The 27,693-nt window shown below is 35.3% G+C and overlaps 1 protein-coding gene and 1 long non-coding RNA gene across 2 annotated transcripts in view; one reads left to right on the top strand and one right to left on the bottom strand.

Annotated features, from left to right (window-relative positions):
- Window positions 1–994, bottom strand: part of LOC106007812 (uncharacterized) — a 45,124-nt gene extending 44,130 nt beyond the window's left edge. The window contains exon 1 of the long non-coding RNA XR_001182380.3: window positions 858–994. This is a non-coding gene — a long non-coding RNA (uncharacterized LOC106007812). The remainder of the gene's footprint in view (window positions 1–857) is intronic.
- Uhmk1 (U2AF homology motif kinase 1) lies at window positions 915–27,693 on the top strand. Its single transcript, XM_004865164.4, has 8 exons — window positions 915–1,351; window positions 2,610–2,902; window positions 3,556–3,747; window positions 6,632–6,726; window positions 12,622–12,698; window positions 12,823–12,921; window positions 14,343–14,431; window positions 20,919–27,693. The coding sequence occupies exons 1-8, from the start codon at window positions 1,084–1,086 to the stop codon at window positions 21,063–21,065; spliced, it is 1,260 nt and encodes a 419-aa protein (XP_004865221.1). The 5' UTR covers window positions 915–1,083; the 3' UTR covers window positions 21,066–27,693.

Raw genomic sequence — 27,693 nt, 5'->3', positions numbered from 1 at the left:
AACTCATCAGCCAATCAGTCAAGCCCCCATGATCCAATCACCTCCCACAAGCCTCACCTATGAGTGCATGAGGCTTTGAGAGATATAAACCATAGGTACAAACCATAACGTTGGTAGAAACCATAACATTATCTGACTCTAAGTTTCTTCCACCCCATCAGAATGGAGCTTGAAATACAAAAAGTTGAATTACTGAAAAGTAAAGAAGTTTACATTTATTGTAGACTGACACTTCAAACTGCCAGGTTTGTTACTCAGTAAACATCTGTTAAATGAACAATAGAAAGAAAAATAGAAAGTCATCAAAGATTCAGGTTTACCCAGAGTGGACGCTCTTTGATGAGGCAGAACCAGGCAAGATAGACAAAGAGAAAGACAAGGACTGCTGGGCATGGCAGCACACAACTGTAATCCCAGAATTCTGGGAGGCTGAGGCAGGAGGATCATAAATTCAAGCTCATCCTGGGCAATTTAGTGACTTGGCAAGAACCTGTTTCAAAATTTAAAAAATAAATAAAAAGGGCTAGGGATGTAGCTCGGTGCAAAGTACCCTGGGCTCAATCCCCGGTACGGGAATTATGGCCTGGAGGTGTGGTAAACCCTCTCCATTAGTAACTGGAACACTTCCCTGGAGGTCTTTTCTCCAAGAAATATAAGCAGGGTTTTACTTTCTTGGGTTCCCAGTGGAGAGGTGAGATGCCTCGATAAGAAAAACGACAGAGTTTAATTTCAGTAATGGGTGTGAAAGCGTTTAGCACTGGGGCAGATATTAAATAACGAAGTTCAATATGTCTTGCTCAGTCCTTTAGTCTCAACCTAATTAATCACTTAGGGATCCTCCCCCCTTCTGGACCCACCTCCTCCAGCCCGTACGACTGGCTCTTCCTCCACTTCCGGCGTCTGCGACCCGGGTGCAAGCGGCTTCCGGTGTCATGGCGGCTTGACGTTCAGGGAGTCTGTGAGGCGGCTGCAGGCCCCTCCCTGCGGAGCCGCTGGTCCGGCGGGCGGGGATGTGACCGCGGGCTCCGTCAGCCCGCCCCAGGCGTCGTGTCAACTCCGTGTCAGCGTCCTCAGGCCACACCGATGGCGGGGTCCGGCTGTGCGTGGGGCGCGGAGCCGCCGCGGTTTCTGGAGGCCTTCGGGCGGCTGTGGCAGGTACAGAGCCGCCTGGGTAGCGGCTCCTCGGCCTCGGTGTATCGGGTACGCTGCTGCGGCACCCCCGGCTCGCCCCCCGGCGCTCTCAAGCAGTTCTTACCTCCAGGAACCACCGGGGCTGCAGCGTCGGCGGCGGAGTACGGTTTCCGTAAAGAGAGGGCGGCGCTGGAGCAGTTGCAGGGTCACCGGAACATCGGTAATTGTCGCTGTCTCCCTTCTTGCCTGTGTCCCAGTCCAAGCATGCACTTCAGCCTGGAGTCTTCTGTTTCGTCCGTTAGGCGGGAGAAGCGGATCTGGCTCCGCGTTGTCTCTCGATGCAGGCCCATTTCCCATCCCCCTTTCGTTTTATTGCTGCCTGAGTGAGGGACGGTGAAGTTAGTGGTCTGCTTTGCCCGTGTCCCACTGTAGATGCTCAGTTAGTCCTATTTTCTGGGTCTATTAGCAGAATGCCGCACACTTTAGCATAGAGAAATATCTTTTCTAATGAAAGGAGGTATCTTTGCTAGATTGTCGTCTTTCCATACCAGTGGAAAATGGGAAATATTCCAGAGCTGTGACATCACTGCTACCGTAATAACGTATATAGCTATTAACTGATACACGTTTCATGTGGATTTGAAAGAAATGACTCAGTATTACACAGGATTCCTTATGGAAGAGTGAAATTTAGGAACACTTTGTTTTTGCTTTAGTAAGATTGTTTCACGACTCAGATATTCAGAATGTTACACATGTAATGACCATTGATGATTGATCCGTGAAAACAATCTTGTCATTACACCAGCAGAGAGCTTATGATTAGTGATAGCTTTGGTTAATTAAAAAAAAGGGGGGGGGCTTACTTTTTTGACAACTGTAACCTCCATTTAATTCAAAGAATGACCTTTTTAATAATACAGTGTTGGAGGAGAATTGCCTAACACTAGCACTGCATATTTCTTTTAAGCTTGCTAGATGGTGTATTGTTATAACCTTGATAGTGAAGAGATTTCTGCAGACCTCAGGACTTGTTGAATCGTCAAGATTAGGTTAAAATATTATCTGGAAAGTCTTAATCTCTTTTAATATGTAGAATATAGAGTGCTGTTTGGGATCAAGAAGTAAGGTTCAATTTATTTTTAAGAGAGTTAATTTAATATTATGATTTTAATTTTTAATAATTTTAATTTGGCACTCTAAATGCAAATTCACTCACCACTGAGTCCTTGTTGAAATAGTTTGAATCATTATGCTATATTTAATACCTTTGATTGGTAATAAGCTGTTGAAGGTTGTTTCATTTTATTAAAATAATCTAGCTGTCTGAAGATCTTAGAGGAAAAATATTGGAAGGTTGATTGTTCAACCAAGTTACCCTTATCTAGACTAGCTGAAATTTACACTGCAGTTCTATACTTCAGTAGTAATTTACTGAGTCTTATTTTTAAGGCATTATAATTTGTTTCTTTTTCTAGTGACTTTATATGGAGTCTTTACAATCCACTTCTCTCCAAATGTGCCATCACGCTGTCTGTTGCTTGAACTCCTGGATGTCAGTGTTTCGGAATTGCTTTTATATTCCAGTCACCAGGGTTGTTCCATGTGGATGATACAGCATTGTGCCAGAGATGTTCTGGAGGCCCTTGCTTTTCTTCATCATGAGGGTTATGTCCATGCAGACCTCAAACCACGTAACATATTGTGGAGTGCGGAGAATGAATGTTTTAAGCTCATTGACTTTGGACTTAGCTTCAAAGAGGGCAATCAGGTAAGAAATGCCTTTTCTTTTCCCTTATAGTTTAAAATCTAATGGTTTAAACTATATATTTTGAAATAACAGGGACAGTTTAGTTGGAACTGAAGTATTTCTAGCTAAAACTGAAATACCTGGGGATGGAAGCAAATCAAAAGAATTTCACGACCACCACATGAAAAAAGTGCATGTATTTGGGTCAGGAAGGAGAAACTAGAAGGGCATAGGAGTTAATAAAAGTACTAACGTAATAGAATGCTTTTTTTATTCTATGAGCATTTTGTTAATTGCCGAGTTACTCTTCCTTGTATCTTCAGTGTTGGTGCTGTATTTTATGGAAAAATGCATGTGACAGTTCTGGCAAATCCTTCATTCTCCATGTTTTATCAGCTCTTTGCAGAATATCTTTTTTTATCAGCAGTGCCTAATATGTAAGAAACTATCTAAAGAAGACTTCTTTATGAGCAGCTGTATGGAAAGTGTATAGCTTGTCTGTGAGAACTGGCCAATTAATGAACTGAAGAATTATGGTAACCAAGGACAGAACATTTTTGACATTTAGTTTGGCAGTGTTGTATTGCATGTATAGAGAAGTAAATACACTCTACTGAGACAGATGGAAAGTCCACAGCTTTTTATTTGTTATAATATTTATTCATTTTACTTAGGATGTAAAGTATATTCAGACAGACGGGTATCGGGCTCCAGAAGCAGAATTGCAAAATTGCTTGGCCCAGGCCGGCTTGCAGAGTGATACAGAATGTACCTCAGCTGTTGATCTATGGAGCCTAGGAATCATTTTACTGGAAATGTTCTCAGGAATGAAACTGAAACATACAGTCAGATCTCAGGAATGGAAGGTAAACTGCACTAGTGTTTTGCTTTGGGATCCTTAAGAATATTCGATTTATGTTGATTCTTATTAGGGAATCCAATTGTGTCCTTTTCTCCATACTTCTCTTTCTGTATTTCTGACGTCTTAAATGACACTTTGATTACTCTTTTATGCTTACTCTTGTGTATGCTAATGAGCATTGCATTCTCATTGTGCCTAGCCTGGGTTCTGGCATGTTATGTTTGACAAAATACTTCAATGAATGCATTTCCTGAAGAAGCAAAGTGATTTCTTTGTTTAGTAGTTTAATTGTATTAGTTTCTAAGGTATTACTGATTGAACCGTAGGTTATAAGGTAATCTGTACATAATGCTTTATAGTTAAAAACAGTAATTTAATGTACAGTCTAACTAAGTTCTTCAAATTATTCTGTGAGGATAGAGTGTTTATTGGTTATTTTTGTCTAATAAATGAAATGCATAGCTGGACTTGGTGGCATACTCCTATAATCCAGCACTCTGGGAGGCTAGAGTAGGAGGATTGCACGTGGAAGCCCAGCCTGGCAACTTAGTAAATTAATGAGATCCTGTCTCCAAAGGAAAAATAGAAGGGCTGGGCGTATGGATCAGTGCAAAACCCCTGCTTTAATTCCCAGTACAGAAAAACAAAAAACTGGAGGCACAGATGTATAAAACAGTTTGCTTCAGATCATATGGCTAGGTACTCCATACTTGGGCCCCAAATTCTGTTCTTTTTAAAGGTTAAAGGTGCTTTCCACAATTTACACTATACTTTTTTTTTCTTTGAGATTATTGCAGACTTTATAGAAAACTGTCCAGGGGAAGTCCAGATTTCTTAGGTGAGGACTGGGAAGTCAGGCCTCAAGCTGATACAGTAAAGGAGGGAGACGACCTGTGTGCAGAGGCAGCACAGGCCAACCTTTCTGCCTGACCTAGGGGTGGGAGTCAGGGAGGGCAGCCCCTCCCCACTCACCAGTTGTGCTTTGGGATCATGCAGAAGGCAGGGTGCTGAGGCTCTGACCCTGAACAGGAGGGTTTGTGCCTGAAACGGGAGGTGAGACCCACATCCTTTTCCAGAGGCATATGGGCTGGGATGTGGGTGTGTTGGCAAGGAGTTCCCAGGTCAGTGGGCAGGGGAGAGCATGGAGACACTTGTAGGCAGCAGCTCTCAGCCCCTCCTTCACAACTCAGGCCACGATGGGCCGGTGACCCTGGCCAAGGCCCCACCATCCCCTCACACATATCTGTATTCATATTTTGCATTTATATTCATATTTGTATTTCATATCTATTTGTATTCCATATGTGAATATGGTAGAATGACCACTGTTTATATCATTTTTTCTGTGGGAACATGAATTCTAAGTTCTAAACCTCTGACATTTGAATGAAATTATTAAATATTTATAATGAAGTTAAGAATTGTTTTTGAATATTGTGGGACTTTAATGTTATGATCATGCCAGTTTACTTTAGCTTTGGTTTGATAAATAATACAATGTTTTGGGGTTATTATTGGCTCTGAAATTAAATTTTTAAAAATTAAACATATAATATGAAATGTTTTCATTTTAAGCAATAATTATCTTTTGAGCCTCTGATACATAACATACTATATGACTATTACAATATAATATACAGAGTTTTATTTCTGTTAAAACTTCCCAGTTACTTATGTTTAGTGTAGCAGTTCCTGGAAGGAATACTTTTAACAGCCTAATGAGTATATTTAATGGTTATTTTTGACTAAAAAAATGCTACTGTGAGGTAAAAACCAATATCATTCTTTATTATTGGTACTCCAGACAGTCAAGAGGCTAATCCAAATGTAGATTGATTCATTGAATTAACCTTGACAATCTGAACACTTTGGACTGCATTTGGTTGGTCTAGAGCTTGCCAGAATTAGGTCACTTTCAAAATTTGTGTGAAATGTGGAGGAACAATATATATTAATGAAGTCCTGAATATAAACCTTTCTAGGTAAAACGTTATTGTTTTGTTTTATCATTTTCTATAAGGCAAAATTACCAACTGGTATGTTTAGGGTTTATATCTTGCTTTCACGGTTTACTTTCTAAAAAATGAGAATAATAACATATAACAGTATTGAGATTAAAAGATGAAATGATGCTTAGTTTTAAGCACAGTGTATGGTCCATGGTAAGAATTCAGTAAATTTTAGTGATAATATGGTAGCAGGTCTTTTTTTTTTTTATTGTTTTGTACAGGACTGAGAATTGATCCCCACGGTCTTCTCACTGAGGTACATCCTCAGCCCTTGTTCTTAGAAAGGGTCTCAGGGTCACTAATTTGCTTAGGCTGGGCTTTAACTTGTGATGCTCCTCCCTCACCTTCTCAGAGTGGTAGGATTGCAGGCATGTGCCACCACACCCAGCTTGTATCAGGTCTTTTACTCACGTACACTGTTCCACATTCTGAATCAGCATAGTACTCAAGGAGGAAAATTTATATTCCATAAAGATTTAGAGTATGAATAATGTGACAAATAACATTTTAATACTTACTCATTTTCTCAGTGATAGGTTTTTGTCTGTCTGAAAATCAACTGAAGACTACATCAGACACTGACTCACCTGTTACACATTCATTTTTCACTTTGCATTAAATTACATCTTTACATGGTTGCTTGGGTTAAATGTTTATAGAGTGTCAGGTACTGTGTTAGGTGCTGAGAATGGAGAAAAGAAGTGTTCTTCCTTTCTAGAAACATATGATTATGTTATAGTCTCCTCCATTAAGTTCATAAGCTATTAGGAGAGTGTTTTCTCTTGCGTATTACTTACCAAATAGTCCTGTGTGCCTAGTACTCCATACACACAAAGTGAATTTGAATAACTTAAAGACATCTTTTCTCTTTTTTTTAAGGCAAACAGTTCTGCTATTATTGATCACATATTTGCCAGTAAAGCAGTGGTGAATGCCGCAATTCCAGCCTATCACCTAAGAGACCTTATCAAAAGGTATGTTACCAGTACTGCAAACCTGCTTTGGACACATTTACTGTATGAAAATTTCCTGAATGAATTTATATTCTGATTTGCTTGATCATGTAGAAATTTTACTCCCTTAGAAATAAGAATTTTAGCTTAGATATCCTACCTATGCAGGCATCTCATGAGAAATATGACTATTCAGACAGTTTTACAAAATTTATTTTCAAAAGAATGTTTTTTTTGTTCGTGGTGAGTACCAAATCTTAAACTCTTCCTTGTTACTATTTATTCACTGGAAGTTATGTGCTGGGCCACTATACCTTTGGCTTTTTGTTATCTCTGGCAGTTTTATATAATTGATGGAAAACCAGTTTTTAAATAGAATATTAACAAAAGACCAAATTTGCTTTTGGTATAGGTTTTGCTGCCTGCTTTGCAAGCGCGAGGACCCGAGTTCGATCCCTGGTACTAAAAAAAATAAAAAATAAAAAAAGTTTTTTTGAATAAAGTAGTTGTTAATTGTATACCATTGAAAACTCTAGGAATAGATATAGTGTTTCTAATATTTGGATAGATTCAAATACTGTAATATGTATTATCAATTACTAGGCTTTTTGGGTTTCTAGCATAAGGAGTGAAAAATTAATAATTACTGTGCTAGAAAAGTAACTCTCTTGGTTAAGTGAGAGTATTGTAGTTTCTTTGGAATACGGGCCCTACAAATATTCAAATTAATTTTAACTTTTTATTTTTAAATAATTAAAACTCATCAGAAGTTGTAATATGTTATATGGATGTCCAGATTTCACCCAGTTTCTCCCAGTGATAACATCTGACATTACTGTAGTAGATTATCAAAACCAATAAATTGATGGTACAATCCACAGAATTCATGCAGATTTTGCCAATTTTACACATACTTATTTGTATATGTGTGTTTTTCAAATTATTTTAAAATATCTATCAGTAGCTGATTGATAATGGATATCGCAAATTGCAGTTCACATTGAGGAAATGGCAGTGTAAAATTAAATAATGGACTTTAGCCTGGAAGTCAAAGTATTTATTAAATTCTAGTGTTGATGTTTTAAAAAATAGTAGGCCCCTTCATTTTACAAATAAAACTAAATTTGCTAACTATAAAACATTCTGATGCACAAATAAAAAATGTAAACTGAGTTTGTAGTGTTAATGTTTCATTATATTAAGATACTTTTCTGCATATTGTGTTATGTAGGCATGCAAATTACTTGAACTTTTTTATTACAGTATTATAAAACAGCTATTACAAATATTAATAGAACAAATATGTAGTTTGATGGCTCCTTAGAAATATTGTAACCACCATTCTAGTCAAGAAATAAGATACTTTGCCAGCTACCCCAGAGTCCCTGTCTCTGTCCACATCCCAATCTTAGACCCCTTTCTTCCTAAAAGTAACCATTGTGCTGACTTACATGGTGATCACTTTCTGTTTTCCTATCCTTAAACTAGGGTTTAGTTTTGCTCTTCAAAACAAAGCCTTTTAAGTCTCTATAAATCTAGAGTCCCTTTCCCTCTCTTCCCCTCCTTTTCCCTGTGATTTATCTATTGTACAACTTGGGTTGTTGGGTCAGTAAAGTTTTCTACACTCTGAATTTTGCTAATTCTATCATCATGGTACATTTTCACATATTTCTGTTTAATCCCTATAAGTTGATAGCTGTATCTAGAGAATTGGTGTTTTTCTTAAGATTGTAGATGATATATTTTTTATAAGGAGCCACATGGTATGTTGTCTTTGTTTTATGAGTTAACAACTATTATACTTAATCCCTTAGATCTGTTACTTTGTTAGGTGTTAGAGAACGGTGATTCTTGTTATTCTGCATATGTTCTTGATTTTGTTAACTAAAGATAAATATTGTACTAGATTCTCTTTCTTTATTTGCTAGTTTTCAAGATAAATTAGTTGGTTCCTTGTTATCCTCTGAAGATGATCATACCCTGTTTTAATAATTTAAACTATCATTATAAATAAATCGATTTAAACTTAATTGATGTATTTTGTTTGTTGCAGTTTTCACCCTATTTAATCATCTTTTATGATTGGGAACCTCTGCATGTTAATTGTGGTGGGCAATTATTCCATAGCTTCCTTGCTATGTGGTATGACAAGGTGCTCCCAGTTCATCTTACACATTTCCTGCCCCAGAGTGAGACTTAGCCATTTCTCCCAAGAAGCTTGGGGGTTTTTTTCTTTTTAGTAGAAAGTATTCTAAAATCACAGTTTGGGTATTGGAAACATTCATTGCTACCAAGGTCATCATTATTTCCAGGCTTTTAAAGTAGACAGAGTTCAAGTTGAATTTACAACTTGAATTTAAGGCCACAGGTTTTGGTTCTGCTTCTATTTGTGTCTGTATGTCCTTTTTTTCCACATCAGAATTCTGGTTCTTAACAAAGCTGCTTTTTGCTCTATTAAAATATTTAGTCCACATGATTTTAAGCTGTGTTCATTCCTACGCTGAAAATGCATAGCTTTGTTCTGCAGGTCATCTCTTGAGAGCAGTAAGCACCTCATTATTTATGTTACCACCTTGCAGGGCTTTCTGAGACACTTGTAGTAGGCTCACCCAAACCTTCAGATGGCCTGGGTTGTGCCGTGTCCCCTCCTCCAACTATAGGACCAGAAACAAATACTGCTCTGATAATGGTGTTATGTTCTTTTTTTTTTTTGGTACTGGGGATCGAACTCAGGACCTTGTGTTTGGGAGGCAGGCACTGGAAACACTGAGCTAAATCCCGGCCTGATATTTAACACTATAAAGAAATGTGGTCTGGGCGCTGGGGATTTAGCTCAGTGGTTCTGGTGCCTGCCTTGCAAACACGAGGTCCTGAGTTTGATCCCCAGTACCAGAAAAAAAAGAAATGTGGTCTGGTCCTAGGTTTGTGGAGTGTACCTTTGTGTTACTGTACAGGAAAAGGACTGACTCAATGGTTATGGGGCATATCTTTATGTGTGTGCAGGGGTGAATGTTGCTAAATTACTAAACAGCTCCTCTAGGGCTGCGTCATGTGATGAATGGCCTAATCAGAACAGTGAAGAAGCGAAGATGCAAGATTGCCAAGTGGTACAGTGAACAGGTTTTTGAATCTATTCTTTATCAGTTGTTGTAAAGTTTGCGTGTGGACTTTTCATGGTTGCTTAGTAATTGGTAGAGGAGAAGAGATGAGGGGGAAAGCCTCGGCTTTGCTAACCAGTTTTTTCGGAGGTAAGTGGTGGAGAAATAAAACCTGACTGGCCTAACCCATTGCAAAGATCCTGCCTTTAATAATACTCACCCCATCCTGCAGACCTCCATGTAGAGGGGCTACATTGTTGTATTCTAGTAATTCACTGTGATCTATAACAAGCCAGTGATGTCATTCTGTTGTGCACTTTTGTCAAACCATTTATGTGACTTTAATAAACATAGTAAACTTGCTGATTACACCAGAGGTCTCTTAGTGATTTATATATTGCATGGCATTTTCTATTTGAGTTTGATATGTAGAGTCATTTTTAATTTCATGGCAATTGACAGTCCTAATACCTCAGCTAATTTGAAACTAACGATCTTACTTTGTAAAAGGAAAAATGGTGTTTGTGTTCAGTGTTTGAAAAAAAGAATTCTGGTTCTTAAGTACAAAGGGATTGCTAGAATTAGAATATTTTATAATTACTTATTTGCTTTATTCCAATTATATATGTTCTCAGAATAATAGTTCTCGAATAAGAGTACTTAAAACAGTCAAATTATTTTTTAATATACTCTCCCCTTTCTTCCCCCACTTAAAAAGTAGCTGTATCTGCATTGTCAGATTACATGGCCATTGTACTCTATGCTGTTTTAATAATCTGTCATTTAATATTAGTTACATGTAACTGTATATTTAATATTCATTACTGGTTCGTGTTGATGGCTGTCTAGTCATTTTAGTTAGATCATAATATTCCCTGAGTTCTAGCACATTGATAGGGCTTGTTATACTTGAACCGTTTTTGTTTGTTTGTTTGGATGGATGTGAAAATTTTTGGCATATGTTCTTTCTTAGAATGTCTTAAAGATGTTAGCACTTTTTCTTCGGACATAGTGGTCATGGTGAAAGGTTTGATGATTGTAGAATTGTTTGTTTGTTTGTTTTGGTACTGAGAATCGAATTTAGGACCTTGCGCTTGCCAAGCAGGCACAGTGCCACTGAGCTAAATCCCCAGCCCCTCTTGAATTGTTTTTTCATTAAAATCACCTGGTTGGATTGGGGATTACCAATAGAGTGCTTTCTGGCATGCCCAAGGCTCTAAGGTCAACCTCCAGCACCAGAAAAACAGCAACAAAAAACCTTGTGTTTTTTTTATTGAGAACGTTCAATGGATTTCATCATTTTCTTCAGAGTCTAGTAATTTTACCAGAATATATGTTGATTTGATTTTCCTGGTCTTTATTCTAAGGGACATGTATGGTTTTGGTATATAGTTTCAGATCTTTTTTTGTTTTAGAAAACTTTTTAAATTGTGCAATTTTTTGTATTTGTTACATTCTGCTTTTTAGGCATTTTATAGATACTGAATTTTCTTTGCCTGTAGTTAGTATTGTCTCTTTCTCTTGAATCTATTTTATCTCTTGCCTTATTTTTGATTTTTAAAAATGTCTCGTCTTCTAGTTCTCTTTGAGACATTATTTGTTGTTTATTCATTCTAATATTTCCTCTAGTGTAATCTTATTTTATGAAATTATTTTTCTATTTTGAACTCCTTCTTGACTTCTATTACCTCATTTTTGAGATTTTCTAATTTTGATTTATGTTACTTTTTCATATCATGTATCATTTTAAAAAATATCTTTAGTTCATTTTGAAGTGGTAGGTTATAATGTTCATCTGTTTTTGTTCATGTCTTTCTGTCGTGCAGTCACTGAGAGGTATTTTATAATTCCTTTTGTATAATAAATTTGACATCCTTTTCATGTTGTTTATTTTTATGTAAAATTCATTGTCCTGCACTTTCAGAAGGTGTAGTTGGAGAAGTTTTTCTAATTACATAGGGCTCATTCACCGTTTTTTGTGTGTAATGTTTAAAAAGACGGTAAGGCTCCCCCTCAAGTGCAGGACTTGGCCATGGAAGGGAGCTTCAGCTGGTTTTAGTGTCTAGATTTAAGAGGATCCTTGTACTCACCTGGTACAGAATGTATAACCCCTTGTAATTTTAGCTGCTTTTGTCAGATTGGTTTGCTGTGCTTTCTAATGAGTACCTCTTGGCTATTTTGGGTAATTTTTTCAGGTTCATTAGAAGAACTATTGTTCTTTTCTGCTTTCTTATACATATAGCCAACAGAATACAAGTCTTACTGGTATTAATGGTTTGTCTCCATGCTTTTGTTGTGTTATCATTGGGTTTTGGTTTTGGTATCAACAGGTTGTCTTATTATTGGGAGAATTTGACAAGATTCTACACTTACTCCACCATCATCATTTTTTTTTTAATTGCATTACCCTGACTTGTATCCAGCTGTTCTTTATTCAGTAGAGACTGTGGGTCACTTCACTGTGTTTCATTTATTAATCAAAAACATTGCTTCAAATCATAGTATGATATACCACAGATATGTACCATGGTTTATTGCTTCATTTAGTCATAAATAAGACTTATATTTTTAATAGGTGAATGAATCAGTAAACATGCTAATACAATTAATACTGTGGTAGGGCTGGGAATTTAGCTCAATGGCACTTCATCTACCTTGCAAGCGCGAGGTCCTGAGTTCCATCCCTGGTACCGGAAAAAAAAAAAATTGTAAGACAATTAATAATATGGTGAACATTTATACACTTTGTTTCTTTAATGGCTGCATTTTTGGAAGATTTAGCAGTAATTATAAAGATACTACTGTGTTTGTGTTTTAGCATGCTTCATGATGATCCGAGCAGAAGAATTCCTGCTGAAATGGCACTGTGCAGCCCGTTCTTTAGCATTCCTTTTGGTAAGTGGGAGAAGTCTTAATTATTTTTTTCCTGGTCATGTACATTTCTGAGCTCCTTTGTCTATTATATATCAATTTATTTGGGAGAATTTACATTTAACCATAGTATAATGAACTTTAACAGCCCCTCATATTGAAGATCTGGTGATGCTTCCTACTCCAGTGCTGAGGCTGCTGAATGTGCTGGATGATGATTATCTTGAGAATGAAGAGGAATATGAAGGTTAGTTCTTCCCAGATTTTATTTAATGTGGGTTTTTTTAAACTAATTTTTGAATAGACATATCTATTCATAAGATTATCTTATTTTTCAATTTATAGGAAAGTTTAATGAGGGCATTTTACTATGTGATCTCTAAAATACTCTTTTTGATTCATAAAGTACTTTTGACTCTTACGATCCCTTTTTACTAAATTAACAAAGATTAAGTTCTCTAACAACTTATATATCTCTAGTCTTTTTATATCCCTTCTCTATGGTTTTATTTCTCTTTTTTAATGTGCTTTTTTGCTTTTCACAACCCATTAATTTGACATTTGTTGATTATTATGCATCATTGTTGGATTATTCCCTGTTTTTAATATACTAGGGGAGACATGTACAAACAATTACAGTTGTGATGATCTGAAGATAAGGTAATGAAGATTACAGAGAGGAAGGGCGCATAACCCAGACTCAGTGATCAGTTAGGGCTTCTCTGCACAGGGTCTGTCTGACCTCTATTGGTAATTAGAGTTGCTTGGCTAAAAGTTGAGGGATTGAACTACCACATAGACATGGAGAAAGTGGCACATCCAGAGAACAGGAGTTGGTATGACTGTCTTAAGATATTTGTAGGAAAGCAGTTGATTAAAGCTAAAGAAGTAGTCAGAGTACAGATATCTGACAGACCTGGTTGCTCTGTTTAAGAATTTGGATTTTATCCAAGAGATAGTAACACTGGAATTTAACCTACGTGAAAGAATACATATAGCTCCTCAATAAATATTTTTTTTAGGAAGTAAGGAAATGCTAATTAAAATCAAACTGTGATATCTTTTTGTTACCTGTCACATTGATATGACCCAGTGATGCCATGTCTGGACTGTCAACTGAGAAATATGCAATAGAGATATGTGCAGGTTTATCTATTGTGGTATTGTTTATAATGTCAAAGGGTTTGGAAGTACTTTAATTGCTATCAGTAGATAATTTATTGGATGTTTGTGGAGTAAAGTCCTATACAACCATAAAAACAAATCAGAAGATTTTGTGTCATAATATGGCAAGCTACTGTTTAATAAATAAAAACAGGATTAAAATTCTTCCTTAAGTATATATAACCATATTTGCTTATATATACTTATAAGATTTAAGATAGAGTACAGAAGAAACTGATGTCTTCAAGAAGAGGAATGGAACGGTAGTTGGGAAGATTTGAGGAAGACTTTTAAATTTAATTATTTGAATATGACTTATTTAAAACACCAAAATAAAAGGAAAATTACTAAATGCATTGAATTTATATTCTTACGCTTTAATTTTGAAGATATAGAAAATGTATATTTTAGTTGTGTATCACTGAATTCTTTGATTTAAAATCTCAAATAATGAATGCTTGTTATTACATTGATATGATTTCTCTAATATGTTTTAATTACCAGATGTTGTAGAAGATGTGAAAGAGGAGTGTCAAAAATACGGACCAGTAGTATCTCTGCTTGTTCCAAAGGAAAATCCTGGCAGAGGACAAGTAAGTGGATGTGTTAGTAATTGTAGAATTATTCAGAGGTTAAAATTCTGTATTAAATATATTCTGTGGAAAGATGTGCACAAAAAGTTTGTTAAGAAAGGTTTTGTGTTATGGATGATTATTATTTTCTTGTGCTTTTTGCTTTTTTAAAAGTTCTATAATATACTTGCCTTTTTAAATCAGACTTTAAGAAAAAGTATTAATCTATTTTTTGAGCTGTTGTAAACAGTGACACCAACTGAATTATATGTTTGTTTAGGTCAGGTTCATCTAGAGAAGTATTTGGTTCAATTTTATTCTATTTAAGTAGAATTAGAAGACCAGTTGGGTTAGGTTCTGATTGTTATACTTTGAAGTAAAGTATGCTGGACTGAGAATCCTAGAACCTGAGTTCTAGTCTCAGTATGATTATTTTGATGAGCCTCAAACATTGTTCACCTAAAAGAATGTATGGGCTAAAACTGATCAGTGTTTTCATTAGAAACTACAATTCTAAATTATAAGGTAAAGAATATTTTAAGAAAATCTTTATCTGTAGTATTTTCAGTTTTAGAGAAACAGAATATTGCTTTACTATATCTCAAGGTTTCTCAGTCTTGTCACTATTAGCATTTGAGCCTGATAATTCTTTGTTGAAGGACCTGTCCTATACGTTGCAGGATATTTAGTAAAAGCATCCTCAGCCTCTGCCACTGGATATTCCTTCACCTCCAGTTGGTAAACCAAATATCTCTCTAGGTGCTGCCAGTTGTCCATATGAGGGGTAGAATCACCACTGATTGTGGAATGTTTTATTTTATACATTCAGTTGTATGAAAAGTCTTGGCAACTGAAAAAGTAGCAGAAAAAAATTTTATTCTAGTCTTAGTGAAAAGTTATTGCTAATCTAATAATAATACTATTTATCTTATTCAATGTCAAGAACATGCTAAATGTGTTCTTGATGTTTAGTCTTTTCACCAGTGCTTGGTGTGGTTCTGATATGTTCTAGGCACTTGGCATACAACAGCAATCAAAACACCAAAAAAATACAGTGATTAAATGCAAAGGGAAAAAAATAGATTGAAGAAGTGGCTTAAAGAGTGCTGGGGTAGGATGTGTTGCTCTTTTCCATCACGTGGTAGGGAAGGGCACACTAAGAAGGGCACACTTGATCAAGATTTGAGGGAAGTAATGAAGAGAATTACAGGCAAAAGAAACAAAAAGTTCTACGTCCCTGAGAATGCCCAGCAGAATTAAGGAGGCCAGTGTGGCTGAAGTAGAGTGAGAAAGGGAAAGAATAGTAGATTACATTAAATAGAGGCTGAGGGAGTGTAGGGGGCAAAGCAAGTAGAGTGAGATAACATTGGCTTTTATTGTGAATAAAAATAGGTATTGGAAGATTTTAAATTAAGGCTAAACATAATCTGACTCAATGTTAACCTTAGTGGTCAAAGTGAAATGGAAGACACAGAATAGAGAAACAGGAGGGATATTTCTAGCTGTAAGATGACATTAAAAAAATAAGTCTTGATATTATCAATGTGAGGAAATTTGCTATGTTGAGAAGTTTTTCACTTATACAGCATTTAAGAAAACTGAAAACAGCTTTTGCTAAACCCTTGGAATCAGATTTAATTTAGTCTGTTAAAAATATCTATTACCTAGGTGATGTCTTTCATTTTAACTTCTCAGTTAAAAGAAACATAATTACTAAAGGGATATTACAAACACCACAGGAAGTTAAATTATAGATGTGTCTTATAATTACAAAAACTAGTAAGGCTTAAAATGTAAAGTAGTAAAGCTTATAATTAATATAATCATAATTATAACAATATGCTTTTCTTATTTAGGACAAAACAATATAATATGTAAAATTATAGGTTGTCTGAAGGAGGAAGAATGTAGAAAGTATGGTATTCCTCCTGTAAATGCATGTCTCATTGAACTTTTGTGTACAGATTTGAAAGTAGTTGAGCACCAGAAAAAAAGTGAGAAATAGACTCATTTTCACTAGATATTATGTTTTAAGTTTCCTTTTGTACTTAGTGAAAAAGTGTATATTGCTTAAAATCAGTCCTGCTGCCAAGTTTACTTTTATTTTTTATAAAAAGAATATTGTTGAGATTAAGGAAAGACTCTATCCTAACCTGGAGTATGACAGATGGTGCAAACAAACCCAAGTGCAAAGAAAACGAGATGAAGAACTTGCCAAATCCATGGCCATATATCTGTCCAAAACGTATATTGAATAAAATGCATTCTCTTGTAAGGTCTGAAAACCTTAACCTCTTGGGGAAATTGCATAGGTAACTTGTGTTTGGAGAATCACATGAGCTTTAATCAGGGTAATAGCACTTTTAAACTTCTGGTAGATTTTTCTGTAGGTGTAATGCCTTAATCATTTCTTTGAATGTTTTCTCAGAGCTGAAGGTTGCTGGGCACCTAAATGATGTTTCCTGATAACTTTGGGTGGTCCTACTGCCATTTATAATTTGCTGTATAAAATGAGCACTACTTAAGTTGCAAGCTAATTTCTCACATTACAATAAATTTGTTCATTCCTGGTAGTCTATTTTCTATAAAACTGTATTTTTGCACATTTTAAAAAATTGGTGTACCTTCATCTATGATGTGTTTCATGTTGACACAGCTTCCCAGTATAAATCCAGAGAAGTGGTTTTTATGAAATTTATTATTTTGAGCAGTTTTGATTTAGTAGTTATTTTATGTTGGAATTTGAATTTCACAATTCTTAGATAATTTTTTCTAGTGGATATTGATGTACTTATGTTACCTGATGATTGGCCCATTCCATTTTGGTGAAACACTGTTGTTTTGGAAATTGTTATTTTCTAGAAATGATCAGTCTTGAAATACTTAAGGGCATGGATGTAGGAAGATTTTTTTTTTTAAGGGATAGTAGCATGTCTTAAGTCTTGATACTTGCTGATGACAGAATGATGATTCTGTGTTCTGGCTGATGTTTACAGTATATTGTCTGGTGCTCTTGTTTTTATTTACATTTGTCATTTTGTAATAAAAGAATTTTAACATGGTATAAAATTTTGTGATGAGAGAAGTCTCCTGCTTTAAAAAGCTTCTTGAAGACATTGGCATAGAAAAAGACTTCATGAACAAAACCTCAGCAGCATGGAAACTAGCAGAAAGCATCAACAATTGGGATCTCATCTTATTAAAAAGCTTCTGCACTGCAAAAGAAACCATCAACAGAGCTAACAGACAGCCTACAATATGGGAAAAAATTTTTAGCAGCTGTACCTCAAAGGACTACTATCTAGAATATATAAAGAATTGAAAAAAATCAGATCCCCCAAATTCAAAGACCCAAGTCAAAAATGGGCATCTGAAATGAACAGACATTTCTCAGACAAAGAAGTAAAAGCAGCAAACAAATATATGAAAAAACGTTCAACATCACTCGTCATTTGAGAGATGCAGATGAAAACAACACTGAGATTCCACCTCACCCCAGAAAGAATGGCTGCTAGCAAGAAATCAAGAAAGGAACCCTTCTCCATTGCTGGTGGGAGTGCAGACTGGTGCAACCACTGTGGAAGTCAGTATGGAGATACCTCAATGAACTACGACTAGAGGTCCCATTTGACCCAGCTATTCCCCTGCTGGGGATCTTCCCAAAAGAATTAAAAGAATCATGCCACAGTGATATATGTGCACCCATGTTTATAGCGGCACAGTTTGTGATAGCTAAAGCTTGGAAGCAGCCCAGGTGCCCATCAACTGGAAACTGGATAAAGAAAATGTGGTTTTTTTATAAAATGGAGTATTACTCAGCCATAAAGAACGACAAACTAGAGTCATTTATAGCTAAATGGATGCCTATAGAGGCTATACTCTTAAGTGAAATAAATAGGACACACAGGTGTAAATACCGGATAATTTCACTAGTGTGAGAAACTGATAGTGTAAACAAGGGTTAAAATGAATAATTGATAATTTGAAATACGAAAAAAGGTCCAAAAACGAAGGAGTGAAGGGAGGGGAAGGGGAAAGGAAAAACTATGAGAAAAAAAAAAAATGGAAATGAAATCTATGTAAATAGGGAAGGGTGGAGGGGGTGAAGGGTGCACAGGTAATGGGGAAAAAAAAAAGAACCAAGATACATCGTGTACAGGTACAAACACCCAATGATAAATGTAAACGAATTGTATACCTAAAATGTACCAATAAAAGAACAAAAATAAATAAAAAGCTTCTTGAATTCAACTAAGAGATTTAAAAACTGATAGCGTAAATGCCTGGAACCATCCCTGGCATTATTTTTATAGCCGGAGAATATTGTCTTAGTATTCTGTTTCTTTAAAATTCTTTGAAAAGGCAAAGTAGGAGTGCCTCTATTATGTAAAAATATAAGTAGAGCTTGTATGATTTGCTGGGTCAAACAGTATTTCCTGTCTAAAAATCTATCTCGTTTCCATTTTAACTAGTCATATTTATTAAGTAATGAGTTTGTACTTTATTTTGTAACATTTTGTGATTTTTTTTTTGGTACAATACTGTATTTTTAAAATAGCAGTTCTCAGCCAATGGAATGAATAAAATGCACAATTTTACAAAGAAAAGATTAAGGAAACCATTAATCGTATATTTCTTGACAGTTTTGATAATATAGATTTTTAACTGTCTTATTATATAAAATATACCTACTATGAAAGCAATCACATACAATTTTATCAATAGTATTTTCCTCATTTATACTTAAAATAAATAACCTGACTATACTGCTTTGTCCATTTGGAAGAGCATTTATTTCCAGTTAATGGCATGTGTCAGGATGGGATTTAAGAATAGACTTATCTTTATACATATGTAAAAGGAAGTTTTTAGCATTAAATACTTGTTTTCAAGAGCCATTGGCCCCACTTCTCCAGTATTTAGTGTTCTGTATATGAATTCAGAAAATCATATGTGATGACAGGCCAAAATACTCTAGGTCTAATAACCTTTATCATCCTTAACAGAAATACTTGCCTAAGAGAGGGAGTGGCAAGGCATGGGGCTTTATTTATCAATAAAAGAGGATTCCATAAAAATAGAAAACTTTAGGGCTGGGGATTTAGCTCAGTGGTGCCACACCTGCCTTGCAAGTACTAGGTCCTGAGTTCAATCCCTGGTCCCGGAAAAAAAAAAAAAAGAACACTATATTAGAAATTTTGTCTTCTCATACCCTGGAAGCTGTTATACCTTGTGGAAATAACTTTGGTTTTTCAAGCAAGAGAAAGACTCCTATGAACTGGAAAATGAAAAAGGATAACTTGCCCAAACTGGTAGGCAGATTGATTTTAGTAAAATGTACAAATGAAAGTTGAAGATCTAGAAATTGATTTCCTTAAAATAATTGTTTTTGCATCTCTTTTTAAAGTCTCTGAAAGTCCTAGGATGTTTGATCCTCAGTGTGAAGATTATTGAAATAATGAGGGATACAATTGAGAAGGAGGGGCAGTTCTTTGTCTCATTCACCAGTTCATAGGGTAACTGGGAGGAAGTCTTTTCAGATCATTTCACTTTGCTGTAACCTTTAAGTCTCAAAAGAACTTGCAAATTATTATGTTGTATCTTCTCTGTACCTCAGGTAAGAATTCAGAAGCTCTGGAAAAGGAAATTACCTATTTTTGAATTTTTGAATTTCTTCTTTATGGCTATGGTTTATAATTGCTCCAAATATTTTAGTAGTAATTTCCAGTGGGTTTTGACCAATACTTTTTCTTGATTAACTTTGGAAAGAGCAGGTTATCTTTGAAGCACTGCTAAAATGCAGTTACTCTTTGGGCTGTTCAGAATTACTTTTGGCGGCGTAGTGCTGCTCATCATTCCTATATGAACTTGACAAAAAGTTATATATTTTTCACTCAATTAGTCTTTAATGGATTTTGAAGCGTTTAATGAATTGGACTGAATTCTAATGAAGTGTTCTAAATCTTGCTGCTCTAAATTATGGTACCTGGACCACCAGTGTTGGCATCATAGTTTGTTACAAAATGCAAAAACTGGTCAAACTTTGGACATGATGATAGAAGCAAAATCTGCCTTTTAACAACATCCTTAAGTGATATACAATCATGTGTTACTTAATGACAGGACATATTCTGAGAAGTGCACTGCTAGGTAATTTTGTAGTTGGACAAACTGATATAGAAGGTACTTATGCGAAACACCTAAGCTGTATGGTATAGCCATTTACTTCTAGGCTACAAATCCTGATGGCATGTTACTACCATACTAAGTACTGTAGGCAGTTGTAATACAATGGTAAGCATTGGTGTATCTAACTTACCTAGACACAAAGTATAGCAAAAATACTAGGCAATTTTCCAGCTCCATTGTAATTTTATGGGACTTATATCTTATGCTGTCCACCATTGGCCAGTGTATTGTGCAGTGCATGACTGCATATTCATTAAATTTGGTAAAGTGCCAATTATGGTGGAAATGAAATGAGTTTGTTTTCTCTGTTCTCTTTCAGGTCTTTGTTGAGTATGCAAATGCTGGGGATTCCAAAGCTGCTCAGAAATTACTGACTGGAAGGATGTTTGATGGGAAGTTTGTTGTGGCTACATTCTACCCGCTGAGTGCCTACAAGAGGGGATATCTTTATCAAACCTTGCTTTAATCAGTAACCTAAGGACTATTTCCTGTTTCTCCTCTTCCATTTGCTGGATCATTGTATTCTACATCTGAATGCAGAAGCACCCTTTTATCATTTTAAAGGAGTACTTTATACATTTATTTAATCCTACTAATGTGCAATCATTGCCCTAGCAATGTTGCATTACAAACATTGGGCACTGGGTAGGACAAGACCTCTCAGCTATACATTGAGGGGTTGTAGAGCATCCATGTGGGCAACCTTGTTTTATGCAGTATGGCAGGTGCTGCTATTCCGTATGTAACCTACAAAGACTTTATTATTTCGTGTGATTATGAAGCAAGGGTGAATAATATGTCGTAGTGAGTATTATTAATGAATTTGTTAAGGTTGGTGACATCAATTACAAATTTTTCCCTTTTGTTGTCAGGTGGTTCTTATTGTTGAAGTTGATAACTGTCACTGGATGCTCTGAGTAATGTTAAGTAATTGTCAAGCAGCAGTTACCTACTGTGTTAACACTGAGTTGTGAATTTTTTTAAAGGAGTACTGTAGTACATAATATTCCTTTAAAGAAACTGCAGTGAGCCTATCTACATTTTTAAATTATTAAGGCTTTTAAAATAGAAAGCTGATGCTTGATCTTGCACAATTTTTATGTCTAGTATGTTTGCTTGAGTGCAGGTGTGAAAGATTAGAGAAAATTTGAGTCAGTGTACTTTATAGTGTGAATCTTGCGAGCTAATAACAGTCTATACCCATCTCTTCCCTACCTGTTTCAAACCTGTGAGATTGAAGATATATGTTTTTTGAGAGTTGATGTGTCTAATAGAATGTAAATGGCAAAGCAGTTCATTCCTGAGAGTCTCAGAACAAACTGGAGAAAAGACCAGGGTTACACTGAAACTTTTCAAGTGATTGGAACAAAGAAGTAGTTTTGGTACAGGTGAATTATCCCATTCTTCAGTGTACTTTAGACCCTGGATTGGCTCATCTTTTTGTATTGAATCTTCTATGATAATTACAAAATTTCTCAAGGTGTAGTTCTACCTATTATGATGCAAAATTGAAGTAGACTTAAAAAAATTAGGTGTACAGTGAAGGGAAAAGAAAAAAGGCAAAGAGTATCATCAAGGATCCATCTTTTCTTCTTTTTGTCATGCCTCTCCCTCACACATTTTTCCCCTTTCCCCATTCTCTGCCTCTGTCCTTAGCTGAAGAAAAGCCAGAGGAACAGCATCCCAAGTGGTCTAGCTTTTGACTGTGTGGAAGTAAAGAAAGGTGTAACTATAATAAGGCAGCAGTAGAAAGAAAAAACTCAATTCTTAAAAGGATTCCTAGCAATCTAATATGTCTCTGAGTAGAGAATGCCAGTATACATGAATTTGTGGATACAGGTTGATTACATGGTTTTAAGAATTCTAAGTATGAATTCTCACCATATGGTAGATTGTCTTTAAAGGTATAAAAGTAAGGAAACCTTTATAAAGCACTGATTATACAAAAAGACAAGTTATATGTGTTAGGATTTTTTTCCCTATTTCCTTACCTGAATGAAATTATTTTTTTCTAAGGAAAAAGTCTTTTGTATCTTTTCCTGCTGGAAGCCTCCTCATACAGTCTTTCTTTGAGTGTGCCATGCAGGTTACTGATAGCCTGAATAGAATTTGCATATTCAAACAATCACTATTTGACATTTTAGTTATTATAGTAATCAAAATTATTTAGGACTCTCTTAATATTTATTATGAAGCCAGATTTGGTATAAGAAGGCTGATTAATAAATTACCAGAGGATCTTGTAGCATGGTCCCCAGTATGTGCCCTTAGAAAGAAGAACTGTTATTTTTTATTTTGGCCCTTTTAGGGGTTGATTGGTTGGTTGGTTGTTGAATCAGAATTTAAGAGTAGAACCAATAATTTGAAGACCTAATTTTCCTTAAATATTTGTATGGGTAGCTGCTTTTGTGGTGATTAGAAATAACAGATCCTTATATACCTACTGATAAACACAAAATAAAGATGACTTTTTTTAAGGGGAAGTATTTGAGGTTAGCACGTGTACTTCTTCCCTCGAACCCTAGGGAAAAGAGAGAGAAATCCTTGCAAATAAACTGCAGATAGGCTTCTGAGCTTACTCATGCAATATGCTGCTAACATTGATGCTGCACTTCACAGCCTTCTTTGATCATCATCTTATTGCAGATATATTCATACATATATGTAGTGTGTAACACTAGTATTTTATTACAGAAGATGCTAACTAGATTTTAAGGGAGCTGAGGAAGACTTGATGAGCCTGAATAACCATGCATTGAATTAAATATTTTATAGTAAAGCCACAAAATTGAAAAAAGATGCCTACTATGATTTAAATTGTCATTTTATAGCTTTTATCCCATTCTACCAAAGATGACATTTGCAGGTTCTTTCCCCTTTGTTATTATCAGAAGTTTAATCTTAATGTCTTTCTTAAACTGGAGCCAAATATTATTAAAGATGCAGTTTTCGTGATTTTTTTTAGCGTGGAATATATGCACAGGAATTTTGATTCCTTGAAGTTACTAAAAAACTAGACATTTTCTTGAGAAGCAGAGTGAGGGTTCATGTCACTTAACTCCAACCATTTGGGGCAAATTTTATCTCAGGTAGTTTATCTTTCCCTTATTATTCGTGCTTCCTTCCCTCTCAACTTCCCAGTTTCTTCTGTATTGTTCCATGGTATTGCCATGGTGTATTCTGTCCCAGAGAAGACATATAAAATGATTATAGGAAATTTGGAAACATTTGGAGGGGGTGGTTAGCTAACCATTATCGGAATTATAATGCTCCATTAAAGAAGAACAGTAGAGAAGAACAGCTTGTTAAAGATAGCACTTAGCTAAAAGAAAGTACAGTATTGGCTGTGTTTTAAAGAAATTGAAATAGATTGTCCTCTTGGAAGAAGAGATCTGCATTTATTACCACTGAGTGTCTTCCTTGTTCTTGGCCAGCAGCACAGCAGCTATCTTCAGAGTAATTCCTTTTTTGCTACCTTGAGCCAAAATTATGGGTGATTCTAGGACAGAATCCATACATATAGTCATACTCATCCTTTTCTGGTTTTTGTTTGTTTGTTTTTTTGGTATCAGGGATCGAACTCGCCTGCTTGTGAGGCAGGCAGCGGAATCTCTGAGCTAAATCCCCAGCCCCATCCTTTTCTGTTTTAAATGAGAGAAGAATGGCCTTCTTTTTGGTACTATCACTGCTAAAGAATGCTGAGATACATTAACCATCTGGCAGTAGTGCTCCACATAGAGGCAGTTGAAAAAAACTGTGTAATATTTGTTACTGTCTTACACTGGACTTTTCCCCCAGTAAAGGCATCAGTTTTCTGGAATAAATGAAAGAACTAGAGCACTCATCAAATGGTGTTTCATGGCTCTTTTGAGTTCATTAATTTACATAAATTCTACTATTAGTTATAGTTTGTGGTGTGGCAAAGAATGCAATGAAAATTAGTACCATAGTAACTGGTAGTAATTGTAACAGCAGTTACTGGATAAGGGAGTCAGGGAGACATTCAGTAAGAGATACTAGACTCTCATGCAAGGGTATGTGGTAGGTGGCTTTATTCAGATTAGGGTGCAGATGGAATCACATCATGACCTTTAATCTGGTGGATGTGTAGATGAAGATTTGAGCAAGTGCCTTGTTTTTCCTGGAAAATATTAAAACTCACTTGGGACAAACCTTCCCAGATAGATGACGATTAATTGCACCTCTGCCTTTTTCTTGGAACAACTTCTGGATTGAGTCACCTAATATAAAAGTTCAAAATTTCCTTGGTGATTTTATTTTGGTATGTGTAAAACTGTTCATATTTGATTTTATTCCATTATTACATGTAATGGAAAAGCCACTTATTAGGCAGAATCTAATTCTTCCTTGGATCTAGTTCCATTTCTAATGTCAAGTTCCTTCCTCATCTTACTACTCTAGCACTGTAATGTAATTTATTTATTTGTCAAGTTTAATCACATACAGACCATTTCTTGGTCACAGCTCAAAGGAGTTTCATTTCTTCTTACGGTGCTTAGTGAATCACCTTTATTTTGAGATGGCAGTCTTTCAAGTTACCGTAGTAACTTGACTAACTAGCTTAACTAACTAGCTTTCTCAATGAGTGTACATGTTAAGTTGCCATCATTTGGAGCTCATCTTAGTCTCCTGTGGTATATTTAGTTTTTATATGGTTAATCAGAGGAACACAGACATTTTTAGTTTTTTCAGTACCTAGAGTTTTAAAATACTTGATTTTATTTTAATTTAGCTTCTGTACCTGATACCATGCATAGGATATCATGTTTATTATTCTAGCGACTTTCCCCCACCTCATATTTTTCATTGTTATTTAAATTTTGTGTGCTTTCCAGTGGCGTGCAGTTGACAATTACTGTGGATGTTTGGGAAAAGGTTAATAATTTTAATTATTTTTGCTGCAATTTTATAGGGTAAATGACTGTAAAAAGAAAAAGTCTATAAACCAGAGAGCATTTAGGAAATTTTATATTTTATAGATGGTCATTAGGGTGATCTTCAGGACATGATACATTGTTTACACAGACTTTGTTCTCCCAATATGAAGTTTTCACTCATTTTCCTATAGCTCAGCACTTTGTTCTTTGTACTGCTTATGAGGATTATTTTAAATTTGCTTTATTTGTGTTTTTCAGAGAATTATAATCATGACAGTTATACTTCTGGTACCATAAATGTTGGAATTCATGAGAAAGTTATCAAACAGTTGCTCGAATATTATTTCCCATTAAATTGGATAGCTGCCACTATAACCTGAAGAATATTGATGGCTCAGTTGAAGGCCATTTATGCTTTATGAACTAACTTCATAGTATTGTAATTTAAAAGCAAAGAGAAGCATTCTTATTTGCCTTACATGACCATTAATTTTTGTTTTGCAGAAGAGAACTAATTTTGTTAAACTATTTTGTATAACAACAATGTCATATTCTGGGAAAAAACTGGAATTGTTCATTTTTGTTTGTTTCTTTTTGGGAAATCCTCATAGTAAAAATCAGAGCTGCTTGCTACCATAAGCTTTTGATTGTCAATGAGAATTATTTGTAGCCATTTTTAAAAAAAAATCCCAGGTTCCTCTTCTAGGTTATGTTCCCTTAATAATATTCATGATATCAGGACATGAGTGCAAAAAAAGCAAATGTAGTGAGGTATTCTAAAATCATGCATATATGGATTCAAAATCTCTTCAGTTATTTAAAATGCCTATAACTGTTATTTGCATGGGTTTTCATAAGACCGATAAATTTAAGAATAAGGAGGAGAAAGATTTGAGGATGAGAAGAAAATGGCTCTCTTACTGGTATTAGTAATCTTGTGGTTAGTGATTTTAAAATGTTTATTTTTTTAAGCTGCAGACTTCGTACCTGTAGCATAGAAACATTGCCTTTCCTACACATTCCTCATTATTCTTTCCCAGAAAATTATTGTAAGAGTTTATGAAACCATATTAAATATCCATATTTGATTTATCCTAATTTTTAAGAGTAAATATTTGAATTCCAGTTTTTGTATATTTAGTGTTCATTGCCATTCATGTGCATCAAGGATCAGAAAGAAACTGGAGATTAACCATCTTTCCCTTTGCACAGTGGGTACAGTGGATGGCATCAGTATGCACTAGCTACAAAGTTACTGCACCTTATGGAACTAAGTAGGGTTTATTTATTATAATAAAAAGTTAAGATGCACTTCTGTGTATTACTTTGCAGAGTGTAAAGCCACATCTTTTCCAGCAGGATATATTCTTTCATTCTTAACTCTTTTTTGAAAAATCTTAAATAATTTAACATTCCTTAATATCCTCTTAACAGTGTAAAATCTGGGGTAGAAGGGATTTTTCCCTCCAAAAGGGCTTTATTTTTGCTGTATTTTAATCACTTTCAGAAATCCAGTTATGATCAATAAATTCTAAGTTTATGGCCTGGCCTCCTGTGTCAGCACTGAAGTGGTGGGTTGTAATATTAAAACCTACTGCTCTTTTCCCTTATTAAAATTGCTGTGCTTTTGATAAGAAGGTTTGGTTAGAAAAAAATGTGAAAGATCACTTAAACCAAAGCCAGTTATAAGGAGTATTTTCTCCTGTTGGTTTACCTTCACCTCAGAATTATAGGAACATCACAATACACAGTGAATAGTTGTGTATAACATTTCTACCCGTTGTTTCAATTGGTCTTGGCATTTATTGAAACTATGGTTCTACATTCTTTGTGATGTCTTATTGTTTGTGAGGGGTTTTTTTTAATAACTAAGTGGAGCTGTAAATGTAGATTTGTGTCAGTATCAAGAAATTGTTTTCAGATCTCTAAACGGATTTCCATTTAAGTGTTTTAAACTTGTTTTTTCTTGCGGAGTAGCAAAGGACTTTTATTTTCCACTTTTACTATATACCTAAAAGTATGAACACTGCATTTCAATGGACTGTATTGTGTACTTTTTGCTGAGAACTTTTTTCTGTAAACACAATTGCCTTGTTCAGTTTTGTTGTAAACTGACTTACCATAAGATGCACTGTTGATATGCTTTCTGATGTGTGTTTGATAAGAGTGATGAAATAAAACTTAAAAATAAAAGAA

The sequence above is a fragment of the Heterocephalus glaber genome, unplaced genomic scaffold (assembly GCF_053883595.1).
Source record: "Heterocephalus glaber isolate CG9 unplaced genomic scaffold, H.glaber_assembly_v1.0 deba00001561, whole genome shotgun sequence".
Taxonomy (NCBI): domain Eukaryota; kingdom Metazoa; phylum Chordata; class Mammalia; order Rodentia; family Bathyergidae; genus Heterocephalus; species Heterocephalus glaber.
The sequence above is the reverse complement of the archived record's forward strand: the minus strand, read 5'-3'. Positions and strand labels throughout refer to the sequence as shown.

Excerpts from the sequence above, each read along its gene's own strand:
- Uhmk1 (XM_004865164.4), top strand. The coding sequence starts at position 1,084 with ATGGCGGGGTCCGGCTGTGCGTGGGGCGCGGAGCCGCCGCGGTTTCTG. Across the intron at positions 6,727-12,621 it reads CTAAGAGACCTTATCAAAAG|CATGCTTCATGATGATCCGA; the intron begins GTATGTTACCAG and ends TTTGTGTTTTAG. Across the intron at positions 12,922-14,342 it reads GAATGAAGAGGAATATGAAG|ATGTTGTAGAAGATGTGAAA; the intron begins GTTAGTTCTTCC and ends TTTAATTACCAG.